This window comes from Rhinatrema bivittatum, chromosome 11 (genome assembly GCF_901001135.1).
Source record: "Rhinatrema bivittatum chromosome 11, aRhiBiv1.1, whole genome shotgun sequence".
NCBI lineage: Eukaryota > Metazoa > Chordata > Amphibia > Gymnophiona > Rhinatrematidae > Rhinatrema > Rhinatrema bivittatum.
The window spans coordinates 72,250,629-72,266,150 of NC_042625.1; the positions used below are offsets into that span (position 1 = coordinate 72,250,629).

General features: G+C 46.9%; 1 protein-coding gene across 1 annotated transcript; it reads right to left on the reverse strand.

Annotated features, from left to right (window-relative positions):
* Positions 1-438: 438 nt before the first annotated feature.
* On the reverse strand, positions 439-14,754 carry YIF1B (Yip1 interacting factor homolog B, membrane trafficking protein). Its single transcript, XM_029620140.1, has 8 exons — positions 14,523-14,754; positions 14,008-14,234; positions 13,389-13,493; positions 12,685-12,763; positions 12,336-12,393; positions 11,408-11,563; positions 10,877-10,970; positions 439-2,119 (listed from the first exon to the last, which is right to left on the reverse strand). The coding sequence occupies exons 1-8, from the start codon at positions 14,560-14,562 to the stop codon at positions 1,964-1,966; spliced, it is 915 nt and encodes a 304-aa protein (XP_029476000.1). The 5' UTR covers positions 14,563-14,754; the 3' UTR covers positions 439-1,963.
* Positions 14,755-15,522: the final 768 nt, after the last annotated feature.

Consider the following 15,522-nt stretch of genomic DNA (forward strand, 5'->3'; position numbering starts at 1 on the left):
GGCAAACAAGCCTATTTTGCCCTCCAGTTTCTCAATGTGACTAACCGATATTGAAAAGAATTGGTCCCAGTATTAGTTACATTGCCTTCAGCAGCATGGACTCTCTTTATTACCACTCTCTGCATCCCAGTGCTCATTCTCTTCTACTCGCATAGCCTCCAGCAAGGGTAAAAGCATTTTAGTCAGATTTGAAGAAAAACTAATATGCAATTAAAAGTGCTGGCTCAAAATGTTATAGCATATAGTCCTAATCAACAGAAACAGAACTACAACTCCCATAATGCTCCAAGATGCGGTTAAAGAGGTAAGAATAGAAAAAGTAAGGGCTCGCTGTGGCTAGCAAAACTTTTTTTTTTTTTTTTTTTTAAATAAAGAGTCAAAAAACCCTCCCAACTCCTTGTTGCCTTCTCTCCCACAGATTGCACAGCAGAGATCAGCCTCAATACATAGAATCTTTATTAAAAGATCAGTCTCCTGTAAACAAACATACGACTAGAGCTGGTGCTATACCAACAGGAAAAAGCCAGCAGGGACTGGGCCACCAGACCCGAACCTCTGCACGAGGAGAGGAATGGCAAGATGGGGGCAGCCACTACTGGGCAATTCACTGAAGACCTGCCCTCTTCTCCTACTTCATGGCGGTGGGGATGGAATGGAAGCCTGTTCCTGAAAACGGGTTGCGAGAAGCACAAGGAAGTCACAGCAGAGACGTAGGCTCAAGAGCGAAGATTGATGGTAAAAGCTTTCCTGCATCCATGCTCATCCCCACCTTTCTGCAAAGGCCCTTCACCTCGAGCATGTTGCCCATACAGCAGGAAAGAGCCACTGGGCCTGCCCCTATTGCCACACCGAGCGTAGGGACTGGGCCAAACAGAAAAGCACAGCTGTTTTTTAATGTAGCAGCAGTAACGTGGCCATGCCTAACTGCTGCGATTCTATCTACCTAAAAGCAACTTAAAAAGCTCCAGCTCACAACCCTGCCTTACATGCAGGGGCTAACCATCCCAGCACCCCCCCCCCCATCCCCTAAATTCAAAGAGTGGCAGCATTTCCTCCCCCTGAAGGAGCTTTCGCACGCCTCAGACTGGCCGAACAGAAGTCCTCTACCCAAAAATGCAGCACAAGCTAGGGAGGTGCTGTGGCCTGCTGACTGCATGCATTAATACTGGAAGCAGGAGGAGTTTTTCATTCCTTTTAAAGGGTGTTAAGGAAGGAAGAGAAGGAAATGGGGGTGGAGTTTCCAGTTGTTTTGAAAGAATAATGTACATTTGAACAAATTCCATTTCACAACCCACAGGGAAAAGTGCAGTTGGTGCTTAGTGAAATTGCCCAGGACCAAAATGAGCAATTCTATATCTATATATATATTTTTTTTTTACCTGGCAGAGTTCCTATGTAATATCTGGGGGAAAAACGCATTGCCCCAGTCTCCGGTAATATTTCAGGGAGGCTGTGGAAGGACGTGTTAAAAGTTTATCTTCACCGCCCCTCCCAAAAGGCCATTTGCAGATAGGCAGATCTTATCAACCAAATCACAAAATTAATACTATTAAAAAAAAAAAAAGGAAAAATAAATATTCCAGACGTACAGGGATCTGCACTATTTCCAACATAAAACAAAAACTTTAAATAAAGGCAGCACCGTTTATAAAATACTTAATGGAATTAGGCCCCTCCTCTGTGGGAGGGGTCAGGCAGTGCTTATGATCCATGGCTACCTAAAGTGGCTACGAATCAGTAATCCAGCAGGGCCAGGTTGCCCATTTTTCCAGAAGCCAAACTAAGTGAAGAGACTGAAACCCACATCACAGTCCAGTTGATTATTAGGAAACCCCCCCTGCAACTGCATTGCTAGACAAGCATTAAGCACCCAGTGCGAGGGGGTCTCCAGGTCGCTCCTTACACGAAGCTCTGGGGAAAGGGGATGCCAGGGGGAGCTGCAGCCGTTCCTGGGCAGCACCCCTCATCTCACCAGGTGAAAGGTCAACCAGTACATGAAGGCAGGCTGTACAGCAGCAATGGCCATGGTGAGATACATGCGGAGCTGGTTCCTGGCGCCACGCACTAGCACACCTTCCGCCGCAGCCTCCGACAAGATCTTCAACCGCAAGGTCCGGATCTGGGGTCAGGGACAAGAAAGAGATACAATACAGAGTAGCAAGAAAATAAAATAAAAAAGGGAGGGGGGTGTGGCCCATTATGAAATATTTAGTGCAATATAAGCCAAGCCTGCAGCGACTCAGTTTTATTGATATGTAAAAGAAACCACAGTCAAACTAAACAAAGCCATAAACATAGCCCCCAGACTACAGAGCAAGATCAAAGCCACTCGGGTGCTGCTAAATCTATTTAAAAATTTACAACATTGCAATATAGAGCAATACTGAAACATTCCTTATAATACAAGATACAAACTAAAAATGCAAATACTGTACAAAAGTTAATATTAAAACAAAGAGAGAGCTCCTAAATCTGCAAACCCAGTAGTCAAGGAACAAAAGAAACATACTAGGACATCAAATAAATACAGGCTTGAATCACGTTCTTGATCCAGCTGGCAAAGAATGTGTGGAAGTGTGCGGTGCAAAGCTGCATGGGCCATGCTAAGGCACATATGGTCCCATCAATTTTCAAAGCAAACCTATATGCATGTAAGTTGCTGACAAATAGGGAATACATGAAAAGTTATGTCAGAAAAAGCAGGAGTTGCTTACCTGTAACAGCTGTTCTCCTAAGACAGCAGGATGTTAGTCCTCACAGATGGGTGACAGCAGATGGAACCCGGCACGGAAAACTTTGGTCAAAGTTTCTAGAACTTCAACTGGCACTCTGAGCATGCCCAGAAGGCCACTATCCACACAGAGTCCCTCTTCAGTCTCGTAATATAGAATTCACGAGTGAAAAATAAAAACAAAATGAAAGGAGACCCCAACTCCATGAGGTGGTGGGCAGGTTTCCTGAGACTAACATCCTGCTGTCGTAGGAGAACACCTGTTACAGGTAAGCAACTCTGCTTTCTCCTAGGACAAGCAGGATGGTAGTCCTCACAGACGGGTGAATACCAAGCTACAGGCTGCTCCCTGGAATGAGTATGACCAACCAGCACCAAAACCAGGTGCCAACAGGCACAAAACTAACCGAAGTGCTGTTACTAAGATAGGGAGAAAGCCTGAATCCAAACCATGGGCCTTAAGGCAGGGCGTGTTGGATTTAAGCCTGGAACAGGTTGCGAAGGACAGATTGGTCAAAGCCACAGTCTTGTCTACCATCCTTGTCCAAGCAGTATTGGGCAGCGAACTACACATCACAGTCCTGCAAATTTCAGCAATGGGAACTGCCCACAAGTGGGCCAACCAATGCCACCATTCCTCTCTTAGAGCGAGTCTCAACACGGCCTCCAAGCTGAAGGCCTGCTTGTGCACAGCAGAATGTGATAGAATCCGCCAGCCAACTGGACAGTTTGCTTGCCCACCACAACTTCCATTCCATTCTTGTCAAAAGATATGAAGAGCTGAATGGACTGTCTGTGGCCTGCTGTGCTTGCAGTCCAACATGTGTAAAGCCTTCGCCTCGGGGAAAAAAAAAGAAAGGTGGGCAGAACAATAGACTGAGATGAAAATCAGTCACCAACCTAGGCAGGAAGTTGGAATGCATACACAGGACCACCTTATGAAAAAAATTTTGTGTAGGGCAGATACATAACCAAGGCCTGAAGCTCACTAACCCTAGAAGCTGAAGTGACCGCTACCAGGAACAGAACCTTCCAGGTAAGGAACCTCAGATCACAGGAGTGCATAGGCGTGAAAGGATCTTGCATGAGCCACGCCAACACCACGTTGAGGTCCCAGGACACAACAGGAGGCCGGAGGCGGGGGGGCTTCAGTTGAAGCAGGCCCCACATAAACTGTCCCACTATGAGCTGCACAGAGATGGCGTTCCAGCAACACCATGATGGTAAGCACTAATGGCACTCATGTGGACCCTGACACGGGTAGTTTTCAACCCAGTCTCTGAGAGATACCACAGATAGTCCAGTAACTTTGCAGTGGGACAGGCAAAGGAATGGAAGCCAAGCCCCTAGTGCCAGATGGAGAATCTCCCTCACTTCAGCCGGTAAGGCTTCCTGGTGGAAGGCTTCCTAGAAGCTACCAACTCATGAAACACATCGTAGGAGAAGACCAGAGGCTGTAGGACTAAGTGCTCATCATCCAGGCCATCAAGGCTAACACTCAGAGGTTTGGATGGCACAGTCTGCCCCAATCCTGTGTTATCAGATTGAGTGAGGTCCCCAGACAGATGGGCTCTGACTGCTCTACCTAACAGGCCTTAAAGGAGCAGAAACCAGACCTGTCTGGGCCAGTACGGGGCCACAAGAATCATGGCTCCCTAATCCTGCTGGAGCTTCAAGAGAGTCTTCATGACCAGTGGAAGAGGAGGAAATGCCTAGAGGAGACTTGTGCCCCAATGTCAGGCAAAGGCATGTGAGGCTGGGAGTCCATCCATCCTGAACAGGGAGCAGAACTTGCTCACCTTTCAATTGTAGGAGGAGGCAAATAGATCCGCATCTGGGAGGTCCCCATAGTCGGAAAATCCGGGCTGCCACTGCTGGATCCAGTGACCATTCGTGTGGCTGGAACGCACGTCTCAGATGGTCCGGCAGCACATTCTCTGCAACAGCTAGGTACATAGCCCTCAGGAGCATACCCTGCAACAAAGCCCAGGAACAAGTCTGCACCACCTCCTGACAGAGGAGGAACGACCCAGTGCCCCCTCCCTGCTTGTTGATGTACCACATTGCTACCTGACTGTTCCCGAGGAGGGGAGGAAACCCACGACGGACATGGGGGGCGGGGAGTCCACAGGGACATCCCTGAAATTCAGCCGGTACCCTCTGTGAACAATAGAGAACTCACTGGTCTGACGTAATTAGGGACCAACTGGGGGCAAAACAACTCAGCCTGCCCCCAACCAGAGGGCAGGATGCAGAGGGCACAGTAAACCAACTTATGATCCCTCACCCCCAGTCAAAACCCTGTAGAGGGCTCTGCTGGGGGGCTGGCTGAGGTCTGGGGGTCCGCTGCTGGCGGGAACAACTCTTGGAAGCAGCGTGGGGCGTACGAGCCCGCGAGGCTGGAGGATAAACATTTTCTTTGACGATAGTAGGATTTCCTCGAGCCTTGTCGTGAGGACTTCCTGACAGAGGATCGTGGGTTGGAAGCGGTAGCCGACGGCTGCTGAAGGGCCTCATGGTGGTCCTTCAGTTGGGCAACCACATCCCTGACCTTATCCCCAAAGAGATTCTCTCCTGTACAGGGCAGGTCTGCCAGCTTTTCCTGGACTTCTGGACAGAGGTCCGAAGCACAGAGCTAGGCCATACTGTGGGTGCCAATATCCACTGCAGCCACTCTGGCTGTTTCAAGAACATTGTAGGTGGATCTCACCTCATGTTTCCCTGCCTCCAGGCCCTGTTGTACTACCGCTGAGAACGCATCCTGTTGCTGTTGTGGCAGGCGTTCCGACAGCTCCTGGACCTGCTTCCACAGGTTGCAGTTGTACTGCGTCATATATAATTGGTAAGAGACAATACGAGCGATGAGCAAAGCACCCTAATACACCTTCCTATGCAGGGCATCCACGCCCTGTGATCCTGGCCTGGAGGGACAGAGGCGTGGGTGCGGGAGCGCTTGGCTTTTTTGAGAATGGACTCCACTCCTACGGATTGGCGTAGGAGATGGTGTCTCTCAAAGCCCAATGGCTCTTGGACCAGATAGATGGCATCTGCCTTCCTATTAATGGGAGGAACAAAAAAGGAGAAGTTCCTTAAAAATATATCATGGACTGGGACAGTCCTTGGGGCATTGACAAATTGGAGGACCTCCAGCATTTTATGCAGAGTGTCCTCTTCTGCAAGGAGCTGAAAAGGGATGGCTTCAGCCATGGCTCGGACAAAGCCTGCAAAGGAGAGAGATCGGCTACCTCATCTGGTGGTGAATGTTCCGAAAGGACATCACCGGAGTCCTCCAAAGAAGACTCCCAGGGGTCATACAGGGCCTCTCCCTCGCTAAGGTCCCCCTGGAGGCCAGCGTGGATGGCCCGTCCAAGCTCCTTGGTTTTGGCAACGAGATCCCTGATGGCCCAGGAACGGGATTGGGAGACTCCGGTCGCAGGACAAGCGGACCCGAAGGCACCAACGAAGTAAAATCTTCCTACTCTTCAGCCTCAATAATGGGAATCTCTGCAGAGGAGGGCATCGATGGCCGCTGAGGAACAGATGGTCCTCCGGGCACAGGTTGCATTGGAAGGACACCTAAGAGGACATCCAGGCACTCTAGCAGGTGTGCCACAAGAGACAGTGCAGGTTCCAGCACTGGCATAGGGACTGGTGCCGGCTCGATAACCCGCAGGGCTCGGAGCACCACCATCTGGACACTGCGGTCCAACTCCTGCAATTCCAGCAAAGTTAGGATAGATAGCGGAGGAGGAAAAGGCGTTACTGGAGCCCAGCACTGATGCCAGTGGGGAATGCCTGGGACTCCCAGGTCTAATAGAGAACGATGCCGCCTCTCCATGGGGTCATTTCAGTGGCAGCACAGCGGCTGCCGATTCACAGATGGCAACTGTTGACAACACCGGAGATGGCCTATCACTGGCTCCTCTGTCGAGATGGACCTGCCGGGGCGTGGAAAGGGACAGTGTATCCAACGGCTCTCCTTGACCCCTAGGTGTCGATGCCTCCAATGCTAGAGTGTATTGGGCAGACTTTTTGGGCCCAAAATGTTTCTCCATCTTATCCAGCCAGGTATGGTCCTTGGGGGTCATCTGATTGCACAAATGACACCCGCAAGCATTGTGTGATGCCCCCAGGCAGAGGGTATAAACCTCATGCAGATCAGTAATAGACATGGTCTGCAGGCACTGGGGGCACCGTTGAAAAACCGGACAATGCCATGAAAAAACAAACAGCGAGGGGGAAGGGGGGGGGGCGATGGCCAGTGGCCACCGGGGAGCGAAATGCCAGGAATCGATTGCAACAAAGGGAAAAAAAAAAAAAAAAAGAGACCTATCAAGTCATTGAACGGGCACCAATCAGAGAAGAGGGACCAGATGCTGACAAGCCAAAAAAACAACAAAACACAAACACACTAAAAGCAGTGCTCCACCACCATGAGGCAGTTACTTCACAGAAAAAAAAAAGAAACTGAATAGGGACCCCGAGTGGACGTGCAGATAGTGGCATGCTGGTCAAAGTTCTAGAAACTTTGACAAACATTTTTCGTGCCGGGCTCAGTCTGATGTTGTCACCCATCTATGTGGACTACCATCCTGCTTTTCCTAGGAGAACATTAAATTTGGATCCCAGGCTTAAAACACACAAAAAAAAAAAAAATAATAATAATAATCTTGGGAGGAAGCGTCAACCAAGGCAATAACTTTTTACGAGCTAATGTAATACTAGCCTAGAAAAAGCTTTCAAGAGCGGTGTTCCCGTCCTCAGGGCAATGGAGCATCAGTTCCACTGCCTTGAAACAGTACAGAATCAGCTAGGGCTGAAGTTGTAACCTGGAACTTCTGTTAAAGACAAGACACTGCAACTACAACTCGGTAAAGGGATGGTGAGGCCCAGGAAATTAAAACTGACAGTAACATTTTAAAAAGTATCAAGAGCCCTATGTCCAAAAGAACCAGAATGTATCTGCGTTGGTTCCAAAAAACGTTTTGCCTTCTTGTGCAGTTGGGCATTACGAGAGGGGTCTTCCCTTGAGACAATGTTCACCTACTGAGACGTCACAGATTTCCCCTCGGCAAGGTGCTATTTTATGGCTGATGATTGGTCTTGTTTCACTGATATAGCATCTGCCTTCACATTTTCTGCACTAAATTATGTATACCTCATTCAGAGATGCATGAATTATGTAGGCGTCATTCTTTATGCTGATTGTCTTCCCCATGTAAGGGCCTTTGCTACGTGCTGGCACAGTATGGCAGTTTGCAGGATTTTGTGATGTTTTTCTCCTTTAGCTGGTTTGAAGTTTACTTACTAGTTTTTGTTTTATATTAGCTGGTTACCAGAAAGCTAGTACGAGAAGGGCAGGGAATTTTTTTTCCAGCAATTCATCCTCCAGCAGTAATGGATGTTTATCTTGGGATGTCTTAGATTTTCTAGTGCTGGGGTCTGGTACTACAGCAGATACCCACGCATGCTTCTCTGCTAGTATCGTCGAGGCGTTTCCCTGGGTGTCATGTGGTCTTTCTTGGAAATGATTTTTGGCCAGCAGACCTCATGCTTGGAGGATTCATTTACAGCTTTGATGTATTCATTCATGCCTTTTGAGTCAGAACATATACAGTGGTATGATGTGCCTTGGCTAGATATAATGGACTTGAGCGGGTGAAGGATGGAAACTGGAGCTGTGATGGTAGCTGCATCTCTGTCAGTTGGTTTTCTGTATATAGATGTTTGTAAGTGACCATTCCTGACTGAGAGCGTAGTGTCTGAAGTCAACCCTTTCTACGGAATAGTCCATTGTGGAGTCCAACTATTGGATGGAATACATTGAATGAGTTGTAAAAGCACTTTAAAAAGTGCTCTGCTCCTTCAGTCCAAATAATGAAGATGTCAGCAACGTGCCAGTAAAGTCTGACTGGTTTGATGTGGCAGCCACTCAGGAATGCCTCTTCCAGTTTTATCATAAAAAGGGTCAGAATACTACAATGTCATCCCGGTGCCCGAGCAGGTCCCATACGCTGTAAATAACTGAAATAGTTAAGGGTGCCCTATATTTGCTGTGTATTGATGATTACGGGTAGGGCTCTTTAGAAATCTGAAAAATGCAGCTACACTGTCAGCAAGGGAGATGTGGTCATCTATTACCACAAAGGAATAAGGCAGGAGCTATTGGACAGATCTGGACTGGGGAGGTTAGTGTTGTCTTGTTTTTTTAAACTAGGGGTTGAGGATTCCCTCTAGTAATTCACATATTTCCTCTGCAAGTGTGCCAAAACTGAATATGATCAGTCTGCCAGGATGGGAGATTTTAGGAAGCATTCATAAGGCTGGAATGGTATTGGGTTCCTCAGCAGAGGCTTTAGCTGCTTTGGAAATGTGTTAAGAATGTAATATGAAAAACTGAAAAAATGTGGTTCTTTTGTTAGGTTTCCTGTAATATGCATTTCAGAGTTGCCCACATCCCTCGTCTATGTATTTTTTTGTGTTTGGACCATCACAGAGCCTCCTTTACTGGTCTGATGGCCAGTGCTCTGGTTAGTTTGTAGATTTGGAGCGGGGGGCAGTTTTTTTCCCTAGTGTAGTGTAACAAGAAGAAAATCCTATGCAGCCTACATGCTGGAAAGCTGTGATTTGACCATGTTTGAAACTATGTAGTTATCAGTTAGTTTTGCCCACTTGATCTCACCAAGTAAGTGGTCTTTTGAATTTGTAATCCAGTATTAGAAGTGTTCTCTCTCTCGTGGAAAGTGTACTTTTAGGGGGAGCTTCCTATAAATGTTTGCCAGATGAGAATAAAGATGAATTTCATCGTTTGCTAGAAGGGCAGCATGAAGCTTCCTAGAAAGTAGAGACAGCCCCCTCCCCACACACATTGTGATAATCAGTAGTTAAGAGAGGTTTATTATCCTCATTTGATTTATGCTTCAGTGTTATAGGTGAAGCTTGGTTTGTGGGATTCTGATAAATGTCATGTGTATTTATCAGAAGGAAGACCACTCAGGCAGGCATTCAAAAAGGCAATTTCCACATTACACAAGAACATGAAACATTTGAAATTAAGTTGATCAAATGCTTTGGAACCAACACAAAAGGACTTCAGGACATTGGCTGTCTCAGCCCTTGGAAATATGAAGTTCTGTCTGTCTCACCCCTGTTACCGAGTTGTAACAGAGTACTGCAAACTCTGGCTTCCTAAACCATGCAGACATCATGCCTAGCTGACCCGCAACTATTTAAACCCAGTTTAACTATGCTCTCTCTTCATTGATCTGATGAAAGTTTGATCACTTACAGCTTTCTGTTGACCCTTTCTTCTGCATATTGTGTGAACTAACAAGGCAACTACAATACTTGGCTTAAAAAAAGATAATGTATAATAGTAACATAATAAATGACCCAGTAGCCCATTCAGAAGCCCAGTTAATTATTCTGTCCACATGGAAAAGCAATATATTAAACATTTACTGATGCCAGCTAGAGTATAATTACTTGAATAATCTTTCTTTATCCAGGTCAAACCTGGTTTCTTTTTCTATGTTGTACTCCACCCTCTTCCATAGATTAGATACAAGATCCTCCCAGAACCTCACCTTTCCTAGGCACAACCACAAAGCGCTATAATAATCTAAATGGCTGTTCCCTGAACATCCAGCCTCCTGGGTTACCTGTGTAGCTTGCCATTCTGACCCAGCTAAGACTTCTAGTTATTACAGAACTTGCAACCTGCCAGACAGACCTAGCTGCTCGTATGATTCTATCCTCATAGTCTGATCTAAATAATCACACACACAAAAAAAAAAACCCGACAACACACACCCCATAGAAATGACAGCAGAAAAGGACTGGCATAAGCTTGCTCTGCCCAGCAAGCTTATGCCAGTATCTGCTGCACTGTGCAGGTTACCAGACCGTAAAAGTCAGGGCCCTCGAATGCTGTTTGAAACCAAAATTTCCTGTAACCGTTGCCATGGAAGCAGAGAGCAATGATGGAGCTGCATCAAATCAATCAGGCCTAGTGATCAAGGGTCCTAAGAGCCGCATCAGCAAATTACCCCCATATTTATTTGTTCCCCAACTGTAAAAGTCGGGGCCCTTGGGGAAAAAAACCCAAAACAAAACAAACCGACAAGAAAGCATTCAATGACTTACCGTAAAAACAAAGCTGGCGATGCAGCACCAGCTGAGCACCAGGTAATAGATGATCCTGCCAAACAGCAATCCGGACAGAACGCCGACAATCATCCTGTGATGGGAGAGATCAAAGGGTCCCACCTGGTAAAAACAGAAAAAAAAGGCGGCCACAAACCACAGCAGCAAACACAAAAAGAAGAGCTGGAAAAAGGTTTCTCTCTCTCTCCAAGTTAGAGCAGCTGATGTCAGCAAAATGTCCCAGCACCAATTCTCCTTGCCATGTCTAGCTGCATGGGGTAGGGAGTGACAGGCAGAAGCACCACAGTTGACAATTTGCTGTGCATTTCATTTCTCTTAATTGCTTACAACACCAAAGTACAGACAACATACCTCCAGCCTGCATCCAACCTAGGACAGAAACCAAAGTCCATGCAAGCTTTCAATTTGTATTAGGGGACTCTGGATACATATAAACTGAAAAATTGTCCAGAGATGACATACAAGAAACTGGGATCATGCAAGTCCCTGTGTATAACACACATCACTTACCCAACATACTTATACCCAGAGAAAGCAACGAGATCCACAGTGGTCAAATCTGTATTCACAGTCACCAGGTACAGACTAAACAAGATTGCCAGCACTTCTATGACTAACCAGATCAGTGCCGAGCTGGCCTGCATCCCCAGGATCTCTGGGGAAAATCTGTAAAAGGCACAAGAAAACCAGCCATTACCCAAACAGAAAGCAAATCAGGGGCCAGCTACACCTTAAGCTGCCATGAAAATAGACCCAAGTTCTAAACCCATGACTGCACTGCCATGTGCCATCCAAGTGCAGGAAAAAAAAAAAGCCTGCCGTGCCAGCAAAAGAAGGCCCGACCATGTGCCCAACAAGCCCTACCGCCCGAGAACTCCTGTCCCAGCACCAATCAAGCACTTAGGCTCCACCCACAGCCTCCCTGGCTGCTACAACATTGCCGCTTCCTTCAGTTCTTCTCTTTTTTAAACTTAATAAAAATCACTGAAGGAGGAAAATAAAGGGTACTTTTCTGTGTGGCAGAAGAGCTGCAGGACTCCAAACGTTCGCCTGGGTGGAAAGGAACTGGCCCCACCAGACAGACATACACCCCCGGCAGTGAAAAGATCAAACCAGGCAAGGGTCCCCAAACCCCTGCTCGTTCACCTCAGAACCAGGAGGGATAGCCCCCACCAGGGCTTGAGGCATTCCTCCCAGGAGGTTGCCCAAGTATTTTCTTAACCTTATTTATTTATTTTGGACTGCAGGGATTGAACCTCTACTATGTGCCGGAGATAGAGAAATACTGAGGGACTGCAGGTGGCACACCAGGTTATATACCAGTGTCAGTGAAACTGTCTCCATCTGCTGGAAGGGAGGCAAAACCCAGGAGTCTGGACTGATCCGGGAATGAACAAGAACTTTTTTATTATTTAAAAGAAAGGCTAAAAAGACTCACCTATTTTGTGTTCCCAGTGCTAATCCAGCAACCAGAATATAAGTGATGAATCCCATTGCTGGCAAAAGACAGGAAACAGGAAGATATAATGTGGGTGCACCATCAGAATCATAATCTTTAAAACACAACATACAAGCTGACAGCTACCAGGCAGGAGACCAAATAGATAAGTTAATTAAATCCTACCATAACAAAGAAGTTATAATAGCATAAACAGAAGCCATTATTTCCTCACTGATAATTTCAGCAGGGCATTCACACAGCGATTTAGCCTCCTTTGGTACTACATCCTGTAATCACCAGCTTGTTGCATGCATATCAGGCTCCCTGTACCAGGCTGCTGCTATACCTGGAATATAGAGGTCAGGAGCATTTATATCAAATCTTGGTGCCACTGGTGTGTCCTGCTGATACCTCACCTCCCAGTCCTGCAGAAAGCAAAGAACAAGTCTCATTTTACCAAGCCCAAGATAGTATGAGTGCTTATGTTTTGCAGATCTGCGATTTCCAGCTCAGTTGTTAAAAAGTTACTAATAATTCAGTTCCTGCAGGAAGCAAAAGGTACACAAATCTCAGGATTTGTCCTCTTTCTAGCCAATAGCCCTGATGGCCTGGTGATCATGCAGGGTACAGGATAACCCAGTTGGAACCAACAAGTTACATTACACTAGGAATCACCTGGATTGATGCTAGCAGGTTGGTGGTGGCTGGGTACCAGCCAGCAAAGCTACAGCAACCTAGGAGGCCAGATGTTTAGGCAAGAGCTTCACTAAATTTAGTAGCTGTTTTAGGTAACCAAGCTTGGCAACAAGACATGGGTGTTTGATTCAATATGGGATCTTGCATGGTCATCTATTCAGAAAGATAGAGAACCAATGAGGAGACAAAAAAAAGATACTGGCTTGGATAAGGAGTGATATCCTACAAGTGCTTAAGCTTCTACAGTTGGCAGCTAGGAAATATTCTTAGCAACATGGAAAGGAATAACCAGACTGACTAGACTGGCCAATGGGTCTTTATTTGCCATCATCTATGCCACTCTGTACATCTTACCCGATGCATGTATGGAAACATGAGCAGTCCCAGCTTCTTGCTCACATAGATCGTGTCCACAGCAAAGTAATACTTCAATTTAGTCACAGGAATGAAGCGCTCAATCTAAGAAACAGAAAGGAACAATCACTACCAACAGGATGTGAGAGAATCTGCCTCCCTGCTCCCTTTAGCATTTCCAGCTCACTGTACTCTCTGCATTTTCTTGACACTGCCTATATTTTCTTCAGTTTTCTTTTTATTGATGTTTTCAAAGGTTATACAATTAGAAAACGGATGGTACTGAATGCTATCAGATTACAATGCAGTTCAGAAGTCACATATCAAATCAAGTAGAGAACAGAAGAATCATTTTTTTTTAACATACATAGCTGCATTGAAAAATTCTTACAGAATTTAAATGTTCCTCTTTCCCCCACCCCCTATCTGCATTTTACAGGAGGCTCCAGGTTTGTTTGTTTGGTTTTTTTGCACAGGGATACCATACCAAAGTAAATTGTGTCACACAGTGCTATATAAAGCTGCAGAAACATTGGATTACCAAGATCTGTACCATACAGTTTAGGAAGACCTAAGTCAAGATTAGACTTAAGAATTCTTCACTTCTGATCTAACTTACATTTTTGTCCACGAGCTCCTTGCCCTGGTTCGCCAGGCTGCTACCATAACTCACTGCCAGATTTGACATGTGTTCAGAGAATAACTCCTGGGCAGGGTAGCCTCCCCTAGGCGTCCCCTGCGCCAGGTACTCGCCCCCATGGCCAGAAACACTGCCGCTTGTGTCATCAAATAGCTGGTGCGGATCGGCCACCCCAGAGGCCATGCTGCGAGGTCGCCTCTTGGAAGCTACGGGGGGAAAAAAAGCGGTAAGATATTAGGATCAAGTTTGTCTATTAGGGAATAGTGAAATTAGTGCGTCGCCGTGCCGATAATAGCGATTGGACAAAGCTGCATGATCAACCAACAGAAGACTTCAAGACACAACCAATGATGCCCCATAGCATCTACTCTGCCCCTCTCCCCCACAGCTTCCTTCCTACCTCGGCCCAGGCTATCCACTCTTCACCCTCTCCCTCTCCCTTCTGCCCCAGTCCGGGGTATCACACTGTCAAGGTAACGGGATACAGAACTCACTCTGCCGGAGAACACTACCCGAGGCGGCCTCATAACTCATTGCGATTTGGCTTCCCTCCGCTGCCTCGCAGATTTCTCCCAGCCCGACCCGGGAAACAGAAGCTGAGGGAACCGGAAAGAGCCGCACGCGGTTCCTTTAAGAAACCAGCCGGCCCGGGTGGGAAATGGCAGTGATGAGCCGGGCTCAGAGAGCCAATGAGAAGTTGCTAGCTTCGGTGACTTCCTGAACAGTTAAGACAAAAAAAGGGGGAGGATAAAAATAAAAGGGGGCGGGTTTTCCTGAAGACAACCTCTCACCCAGGTGGTAGAGTAAAAGGAAAATCGGTCAATCGGAGGAGAAAGAGCTGGAGCCAATTCAGAGCAGGCGTATGGGAGTGACGGTCGACCAATCAGAGCACAAGGCTAAGCTCTTTCCGGCCAATCAGGAGGCGGGGAAGAGCTGAAGCGTAAACGATGTGAGGCCTGTGAGGGTAGGGGGAAGCCTGAGCTTTTCTTGTAGAAAAGGCGGAAGGAGATGGGGTGTTGTGGATGCTCTGTGCCCGGGCCATAGTGCTCCACACGTCTTTGCAGGCCGCAGACGCCTTTGATTCTTTGTACAGCGCTTTGTTGCTTAGTTACAGACAAACGTTTCACAATCTGCTGCCTCCGCAGAATTGTCAAGGGGGGAAAACGTTTTTAAGCGGGAGAGTTTCAGCCCTCATCACCGCGCAGGGCAGCTTCCAGGGAAAATCTTGATTACACTAGTGACGGAATAGGAGGACCTGCTGGTTAGAGCAGCAGCCTGGGAAGCCAGCTTTCAAGTTCTGCTGCTTGTCCTTGTGACCTTGTGCAAATCACTTTACCTTCCCTTGCTGTGAGCCCTATGGGACTGGGAAATACCTTCAGTACCTGAATGTAATCCGCTTTGAAGTGCCATGCATTAAAACAAAAACTAGGATGGATAACAGCTATTAATATTGTTGCCCTATGTGATTTTGCTATGGTGTACCCTATATGTCTA